The following is a 9,937-nucleotide window of genomic DNA, read 5'->3' on the forward strand; positions in this document are numbered from 1 at the left end:
GAACTCCATTTTCCACTGCGAATGCAATGCACTACCGTTTAAGCGTCGAAACAAGCAATATAGCTCGCAAATCGCGAAGATTTCGTCGATTTCGAAGAAATATAGCCGTCATTTCCTTCCCGTTGGAGATATTTCGACGTTTAAGCGCTCGTTGAACTCCATTTTCCACTGCAAATGCAATGCACTGCCGTTTGAGCGTCGAAACAAGCAATATAGCATGCAAAGCGCGAAGATTTCGTCGATTTTGAGGAAAACTAACTGCCATTTCCTTCCCGTTGGAGATATTTCGACGTTTGAGAGCTCGTTGAACACCATTTTACGCGGCAAATGTAATGGACTACCGTTTCAGCGTCGAGACAAGCAAAATAGCTCGCAAATCGCGAAGATTTCGTCGATTTCGATGATATCTAGCCGTCATTTCCTTCCCGTTGGGGACATTTCGACGTTTAGGCGCTCATTTCACTGCATTTTACACTGCCAGTGTAATGCTCTACCGTTTAAGCGACGAAACAAGCCCAGCAGCTCGCAAATCGCAAAGATTTCGTCGATTTCGAGGAAATCTAGCCGTCATTTCCTTCCCGTTGGAGATATTTCGAAGTTTGAGCGCTCGTTGAACTCCATTTTACACTGCAAATGCAATGCACTACGGCTTAAGCGTCGAGACAAGCAAAATAACTCGCAAATCGCGAAGATTTCGTCGATTTTGATGAAAACTAACTGCCATTTCCTTCCCGTAGGAGATATTTCGACGTTTGAGCGCTCGTTTCATTCCATTTTACACTGCAAATGTAATGTTCTACCGTTTCAGCGTCGAAAGAAGCAAAATAGCTCGCAAATCGCGAAAATTTCGTCGATTTTGAGGAAAACTAGCCGTCATTTCCTTCCGTTGGAGACATTTCGACGTTTAAGCGCTTGCTAAACTCCATTTTACACTGTAAATGTTATGCACGACCGTTTCAGCGTCGAGAAAAGCAAAATACCTCGCAAATCTCGATGATTTCGTAGATTTTGACGAAAAGTAGCCGTCATTCCCTTCCCGTTGGAGATATTTTGACGTTTACGAGCTCGTTGAACTCCATTTTACACTGCAACAGTAATGCTCTACCGTTTACGCGTCGAACCAAGCCCAACAGCTCGCAAATCGCGAAGATTTCGTCGATTTTGACGGAAACTAACTGTCATTTCCTTCCCGTTGGTGACATTTAGACGTTTAAGCGTTCGTTGAACACCATTTTACACTGCAAATGCAATGCACTACCGTTTAAGCGTCGAAACAAGCAATATAGCTCGCAAATCGCGAAGATTTCGTCGATTTCGAAGAAATATAGCCGTCATTTCCTTCCCGTTGGAGATATTTCGACGTTTGAGCGCTCGTTGAACTCCATTTTACACTGCAAATGTAATATTAATATATATATATATATGTCGTCTTTACATTAGAATTAGGGTTAGGGGCGTGAAACGAATCTTCGTTTGGGTTACACGTTGTCGTTATACAATGGAGAAGACATTGACTAGTGCAAATACGATTATTATAGAACCGGACAAGTAACCGCGGTAGTTAGGTGCTCGAGATACTAATGACAATGATCCTAGGTTCAATAACGAATCCGCGGTCGACGGGATGATAGATGAAAGTACTCACAAAATCTAAGTCGGACGCGTAATATTCACTGATCGTAAAGAATTATTCCTTTCATCAATGAGATCGCGAGAAAGAATGCCTTTCCCGTCCCGATGATGCCACAGAGGAAAACTATAACGGGGTGTGTCTAAGGATACGAGATCATCGGATTCGTCGAGAAAAGCCTTCGTTCAGAAAGTAAGGGAAATTGGCGTTGCTGCTAATTGGTCGATCTCCATATCGGTGGTTAGAAAAAGATGCTAGCCGCCCTCGAGGGAAAGTTGCAAGTGGGAGACGCCACTCGTTGAAAAATATGTCTCCCCTATCTTCCCGTAGTTGGGACTGAGACTGTTTGTCTGTTTGAAGGACTTTAGTTAACTAAACCTTAAGATTTATAACGGGCCCTCGGGCTAGCCGAACATGTACTGCGGAGACGCATCGACATCTGGCAATCATCTTACTCGAAGTATAGTGTCTGCGTGTGGCCAACCACGGGACAGAAACCGTTGGAATGTTTACTGTCGCGTGTCGCCACGAATATTTCTTTTAAGGAGAGCTATAGAATTACCCCATACCTTTGTTAGGCAAAGCGTTCATCCCGTGACCGCGGCTACGTTCGGCGACTGACTGTCGCCTCGAGCCCAAGCTCATTATCACGACTCTCGAACAATTACAATCGGGTTGAATAACTACAATTGTTCAATTACAGCTATAGTAGACTCTAGGTTACAATGTTGCGAGATTATCCAAAATTCCAAAGGCTCCGGTGTTCTTTCATCTCCGACAGGGCTATCCTGACTATCACACGTCCTCGTGTGTAACTAAAATATCGTGTTTTCTTACATTAGATTCGATACAACTGACATTATTTACGATTTAACTAAATGTCCAAGTAAGTCAAGGGACCAGTGCAACAACAAAGTTTCGTTCGGAGGTTTGACAACAGAAAAATAAAAGAGAATAGGAATTTGTAATGTTATAATTTGTATTCAAAGTGTTAGGTGCGTTCTGTGAGTCGCCAGTCAGACCGTAATGACACAACAGATCATTTTCGATTTCGTACACTGGTGAACCTCAGTTTGTTGGATCATATTGCCACGTTGAGTGCATTACACCCAGAAAGCACATAAACCCACTCAACGGGTTACAACAGAAAGCACATCAACCCACTCAACGGGTTACAACAAAAAGCACATCAACCCACTCAACGGGTTACAACAAAAAGCAGATCAACCCACTCAACGGGTTACAACAGAAAGCACATCAACCCACTCAACGGGTTACAACAAAAAGCACATAAAACCACTCGGTGTATTACTATGACCACAACGCAGTGTTAATGATCCTCTGAGGTCAGTGTACTTGCATCGTTATTATCACCGCCGTTGTCATCGCCGCAGACGTCTAACTCAGCAGGGACGCAACCTTCTGGCATTTTGCTCAGTCTGTCGTGTCTGTCCTTATATGATCGTTTGCCGTCTAAGGTTTTTAGGGTATATCTATCTCCTTCCAAAGTCTCTGCTATTACGAATGGACCCCTGAATTTCGGATCTAACTTCGTCTGGTTTCTTTCCTCGTTTTTGCGTAATACGAAATCGCCAAGGTTGAACCTAACTATTTTAGCTTTGTTTTCATCGAACCTATCCTTATCGTATTTGGCGCTTGCTTCTATATTCTTTATCGCCTGCTGTCTTATATGAGAGATATTTACTTCTCTTTCTTGGATATTGTCGGGTAGGGATAAGCCGTAGGGTCTCGCTGTTTTACCGATTAGTAGTTCCAACGGGCTTGACTTAGTCACGCGGTTGGTGGTACAATTTAAGGCCAGTTGTATTTCCCCGATCGCGTCTTGCCAGGACCGCCAGTTGGTTTCTATTGTTGTGAACATGTTTTTTTTTTTTTAGCGTACTCATAATACGCTCTACCTGTCCGTTGGCCCTACTAGCTCCGGTCGCAATTAAATGGAGTTTAATGTATTTATCTTGACAAAAGTCTGGAAATTCTTTGCCCGTAAAACATCTTCCCTGATCCGCTATTATCCGGCAGGGACTGCCGAATAAAAATATAGTACTTAAGTGCTTTAACTAAGGTACTAAGGAAATCTACTTTACGAGTATGACGCAGATATGCGAATTTAGTGAAGACGTCGACCAAAACAATGACATACTCTTTCGAACCACTTTTACCGCTTAGTTTGCCCGTTATGTCCACGTGAACTGTATGCCAAAGTATGCTGGTCTTAGGTATAGGATGTAATTCAGCTTGTATTTTACCTGAACTGGCCTTCGAAACTTGACAAGCGTGACGAATTGGCGAACATACTCCGCCATTCCTTCGAACCAGTAACACTCGCACAGTTTCTCAAGCGTTTTATCCCAACCTAAGTGCATAATTGACTGTTGCACATGGTTAATAACAGATCATCTAAAACCTCTGGGGACAATGGACAAGCAGAGAGTTCTGCCTTTTCTCTGTATTTTACGATGAGGGGTATCGGACCGTAACTCACACGCATTCACGACGTCTTCCGCGAGCTCTTCGTTCTGTAATTTATTGACGATCCCAGAAATTTGGGAGTCGCGACGTTATTCCACTAATAGCTAGTCTTCGGAGATTTCGGTCAGATTGATTTCCTTCTCTATGACTTCGTTGATCGTAAGGTGATCCAAGTCTAACCCAAGGATTTCGCGAGACAAAATTTACGTGGGCCATTCGTTTACCCTCCCGGTACAGAATGTCAAAAGTAAAAGTTTGTAAGTAAGCCCACCCCCTGTAAATTCTGTCATTTAAATTTATCTTACTACTAGATGCCTTCAAAGGATTACAATCGGAGACGACAAGAAATTCTCGTCCGTGGAGATAATGACGGAAATGCTTGACGGCGTTCACAACTGCTAACGTTTCTAGTTCGTAAGAATGACACCTAGATTCCGCAGGGCTACTTCTTATACTGTAATATTCTATTACTCTATTTTTACCTTCAATCTTGTGCATTAAAATAACCTCATATCCATCCGAACTGGCGTCGATACGAAGTTCTATCGGGTAGTTCGGGTCAAATACCATTAACACCGGCGCGTCGGTCAGGGCGGAAATTACCTTTTGCCTTATTTTTCCATGCCTATCTGTCCAAGTCATGTTTTTATTATCGGAAGTAAGCGCATACAAGGGTTTCATTACCCGTGAAAATTTAGGAACGAATTTTCGGAAATAAAGGGCTAAACCTATGAACTGCCTGAGCTGTGTGACGGTCGTTGACGCAGGTAAAGAACTCAAGGCGTGCATTTTACCCGGAGTGGGACGAACTTCTCCGTCGTAAATTACATATTCCAAATAGAGTACCGATGCCTTTAGAAAAGAACATTTTGAAAAGTTAAAGGAGAATCCGGCTTTTACGAGGGTATCTAGTACGGTGTGCAATACTTTTAGAGCTTGATCTGTCGAGACGGCAATAATTAGGACATCATCCAAATAGACGACGACGTACGAATGGCACGTTGGCTGTTATACGTGTTTTCAAAGGAATCTCAAGAACGATCTCTCGTTTCGTTTGTTCGCAACATCGAAATCAGCAGCCGCTGCTGAATACAATGAAGGAAAGTGTAGTACAGATCACTCCGACCAAATGATTTCTTATGTCACCACAATTAAAAAGGATCAAATGCTACAGAAGACTTGGCACGCGACTACTCCTGAGGATTTTCATAGTAAACGTTTTGATGGTTCACAAAATTGTAGCGAGGAAGAACATAAATATAAGAATATTTAGAAAAGTATGAGCTGCACAATTATTAGGGTTGTCCGAAAGTATAAGAATCCCCATTTTCGACAGGGTCAGCATAGTATCGCCGTCCCGAAAATGACTTCCGGAAGAAACACTAAACGCGCACGCACTTATGTTATGCAAATAAAGGACATCGAATGGATCGAACAAAGGCACAAAAGAATTCGAAGAAAACAACAACTTATTATCCAAATTGTTCATCGAGGGTAATCAATGCTGTATACTTCCTAGAATTAGGATGAATAGGGATTTGGAGAAACCCACCGGCCATGTCCAGAATAATAAAATATCTCGCTTTTGCAATCTCGCGACTTGATCCGCAATGAGGGGTAAAGAATACCGATCCGCGACCGTATATTTATTTAGTTCTCGAAAATCTACCTATCATCTATCTGAACCATTGTTCGTCTTCACGAGTAACACAGGGCTCGCGAACGGTGAATTACTAGGCTTTATGATTTTTGGCTGTAATTAAGTCGCTTGTTCTATCACGTACTATTCTGCGCTCGCGAAGTCTATTAGGACTCCTTGTACGGCGATGTTGGGATCAATTAATTGTACTTCTAACTGGCCTGTATTTTTTGTACGAGTACGTAGGAAACCCGTAACGGATGAATCTCTGAATTTTCGAAAAGAAAGATTAATCGACTTTTATCGCTACCACGTACCTCATTGTCAACTTCATTAACATCGATCTCGTTTTCAGCGGTTTTATTACAGGCATTGATTATTTTTGTTTTACACATAGCGAGGCTATTTTGTGTAATATTACGTCAAAATCTTGGCTTAAAATTTAACGAGTAATCGCGATATCGTATTGTTAAATAACTATCAGCGAGGACATGAAAAATTTATCTCTAACCACTAACACCTGCAACGGACAAGATTTGAGCGACCAGTAGCGAAGTTTAGTACCAATATCTCTTATTCCTCGCATTACTACTATATCAATCGTTCTTTTGTCAGAAATTCTCAAGACTACGGATTCTTTAATTAGCGAACACTCGGCTCCGAAATCGGGGTAAAATGGAAACGACTCACCCGGATGGCTTGGTCTACCAGTTAGCGCCTCCACTACGTAGAAGTCGATTCGACACTCGGTATAGAAATTATATTCGGGGCACTGCTTTGTAAAGGATTTTCCTCCATAATCAGATTGGTAGCTGCGCACCATGCAGCGAAGGCGAAAAATTGTTAGGTTCCACACTCGATATTTTGCACTAGCGACGGAATTAATTCGCGCACGATGGTCGTAAACTCTTGCACTGTTATAACCGGCACTGATCCCACTTCTGATGTCGGGTTTACATTAGAATTAGGGTTAGGGGCGTGAAACGAATCTTCGTTTGGGTTACACGTTGTCGTTATGCAATGGAGAAGACATTGACTAGTGCAAATACGATTATTATAGAACCGGACAAGTAACCGCGGTAGTTAGGTGCTCGAGATACTAATGACAGTGATCCTAGGTTCAATAACGAATCCGCGGTCGACGGGATGATAGATGAACGTACTCACAAAATCTAAGTCGGATGCGTAATATTCACTGGTCGTAAAGAATTACTCCTTTCATCAATGAGATCGCGAGAAAGAATGCCTTTTCCGTCCCGATGATGCCACAGAGGAAAACTATAATGGGGTGTGTCTAAGGATACGAGATCATCGGATTCGTCGAGAAAAGCCTTCGTTCAGAAAGTAGGAGAAATTGGCGTTGCTGCTAATTGGTCAATCTCCATATCGGTGGTTAGAAAAAGATGCTAGCCGCCCTCGAGGGAAAGTTGCTAGTGGGAGACGCCACTCGTTGAAAAATATGTCTCCCCTATCTTCTCGTAGTTGGGACAAAGACTGTTTGTCTGTTTGAAGGACTTTAGTTAACTAAACCTTAAGATTTATAACGGACCCTCGGGCTAGCCGAACATGTACTGCGGAGACGCATCGACATCTGGCAATCATCTTACTCGAAGAATAGGGTCTGCGTGTGGCTTGTTGGAATGTAATTGTTTAGTTATGACTATAGTAGACTTTAGATTACAATGTTGCGGGGCTATCCAAAGGTTCCGGTGTTCTTTCATCTCCGACAGATACATATTATTCATTATTCCCCCTCCCCCGCCCCCTCCCTCCCATCCCACCCCTCCCCAAAGTTACACAGCACCCAAAAAGCAGACTACCGAAGCGTCCTGTTTTGCGACCAAGTTTTCAGGACAGAAAAAAATAAAAAAAATTCATAAAAAAGCTTCGCTCCCCAGCGGCTTAAACCCAAAAATTGTATTGTGCACGAAAAATATGAGGTGGAATGGTGTAATAGGTACTGAAATGCACTCGGTTATGTTTAACCAATAACGTTTATTAAACTTGGTAACAACGAATAACAATTAACAGTTAACAACAGTTGATACTTAACGACGATCAACAATAGCGACGTTCTGGCGACTCCTCGATAATAGCGGACTCGTTTACTTTCGTCTTTTGCGCTTCGCGGCTCGTGGTCGAATGTCCTTATTTTTTCGATCGAACTAATTCTTCCCTTCGTTCGCCATCGATATTCCCACTAGAGTGCGTTCATTAGAAGTGCCGCCGCGGCTGGCGAGTGTATGCTCTTCCGAGAAATTCGGCGGAAGGTGCGTGGAGATATCGATGACGGATTGAGTGCGTCGTGTTACGCTTAGGCGGCGTAGCGCTTTGTATCACGGAGCCGTTGGAAAGTTGGCGAACACTTGTCGAGGTTCTGCTTGAACGCATAAATTAGAGGTTTGTGATCTGTATAGATCGCGAACTCCCTATCTTCGACGGCATGTCGGAAGCGTTTAACCGCGTAGTACATCGCCAGCAATTCGCAATCATACGCTCTGTATTTTCGTTGCGCGGGGGATATCAGTTTTGTCATAAAGCCTAGTGGTTGCCGCGAATCGTTGACGCGTTGCTGAAATACCGCACCAATAGCGTAATCGGATGCGTCGACCGCGAGGCTAACGGGCGCGCAGGGGATCGGGTGCGCTAACATTGTCGCGTCGACCAAAACGCGTTTCGACTCGCGGAAGCTTTTTTTCGCATGCTCGGACTACTCAATAGACGCGTTGCGCTTGGTTGTGCCTTTCCATAAGTCGTTGAGTGGTCGGAGAGTGTGCGCGGCCGTCGGTATGAAACGACTGTAATTAATCATACCGAGGTATTTTCGAAGATCTTTAACGGTTGCGGGTTGCGGTACTTTAGCGATAGCGCCCACGCGTTCAGCCAGCGGCTTTATCCCTTCGGCGGTTACAGTATAAGCGAGGAATTGAATTTCGCGGACGCCGAATTCGCACTTCGCGGAATTAATAACGACCCCGTAGTCGTTGAGGCGCTGAAACAGGACCTGCAAGTTTTCGCGATGTTGTTCGTCATTCTCAGAAGCTACGAGGAAATCGTCTATGTCTGTGGCCCCCTCAGCATCGCCTCTATAATCACAGGAGTGGGGGTCAATGTTCCTCCTGTGGCGTGCCGCAGGGAGTATCGGGGCAGCTCCCACGCCGGACAGAATCCCAGGGTGTGCTGCGCCATGTCCCTGTCCTCTCCGCAGTGGTGGCAGATGTCTGTCGTCTCCCGTCCGATTCTCTTCAGAAACTCGCAGAACATGCCGTGTCCGGTGAGTATCTGGGTCATTCTGAATGTGAGCGGGAGGCCGTGGCGGCTCCTCCATGCCTCCCAGTTTGAGAAGACCGCCTCCGCGCCCAGATATACACCTTCCTCTTTGATCAGCTGGGATCGCAACCGGTCCCACGTGTCATCCTCAGCGGTTCCTATGTCGTTCGGAGCAGTCTGCTCGGTCGGATCTTCTCCCGGATGCCATACTCTCCGGTGGGTGTATCACTTTTTGAGCGCTAGCGCACGGAGCTTCCACGGGGGGGGGGCGGTTATGGCGGTCGCCGACGCGTGAGACACCGTCCAGTATCCCCTAATGATTCTGATGGCGGTTACCTCGTGTAGCCTCCTCAGGAGCAGGATGCTGCGGCGGCTCGCCAACAGGTCGTCTGCCCATACCGGGGTACATCGCTCGGGACAGAATGACGCCCTCTGAAAATCGGCGCACCGCGTCTCCTCCTCCGCCGATGTACGGTAGCAGGCCGCACAAGGCATTAGCAGCCACCGACACTTTCGGAATCAGGCAATCGAAGTGTGGCTCGAACGTCCACTGGCTGTCGATGACGAGACCCAGATATTTCATCTGCGGTCCCACCTGGACGGTTTCGTCTGCCATGTTTATGCATAGGCCGGGCGGTGGGGTCCCTTGCCGCTTCTTGTCATAGAACCAGATGGCCTGCGACTTCGCAGGGGAGACCCTCAGGCCCAATCCGCGCACGGCACGGATTGCGGAGGCCCTTGCGATTTCGCCGATGCGCAGTGTCCCGTGCCAGCCACGACCCCCGACCAGGACCAGGGGGTCGTCCGCGTTGCACTACATGGCCGCGTCTGGGGGCAGCGGGCATCGCAGTACCTCATCGTGCGTAATGTTCCATAGGATCGGTTCCAGTACCGAGCCCTGCGGGACT

At 45.5% G+C, this 9,937-nt stretch overlaps 1 protein-coding gene across 1 annotated transcript; it reads right to left on the reverse strand.

Annotated features, from left to right (window-relative positions):
• Positions 1–8,816: 8,816 nt before the first annotated feature.
• LOC117239892 lies at positions 8,817–9,645 on the reverse strand. Its single transcript, XM_033505724.1, has 2 exons — positions 9,366–9,645; positions 8,817–9,238 (listed from the first exon to the last, which is right to left on the reverse strand). Exons 1-2 carry the CDS (start codon positions 9,643–9,645, stop codon positions 8,817–8,819), a joined length of 702 nt encoding a protein of 233 aa, XP_033361615.1.
• Between the last annotated feature and the right edge of the window lie 292 nt (positions 9,646–9,937).

Source organism: Bombus vosnesenskii, unplaced genomic scaffold, assembly GCF_011952255.1.
Source record: "Bombus vosnesenskii isolate JDL3184/JDL3185 unplaced genomic scaffold, Bvos_JDL3184-5_v1.1 scf7180000014449, whole genome shotgun sequence".
Taxonomy (NCBI): Eukaryota; Metazoa; Arthropoda; class Insecta; order Hymenoptera; family Apidae; genus Bombus; species Bombus vosnesenskii.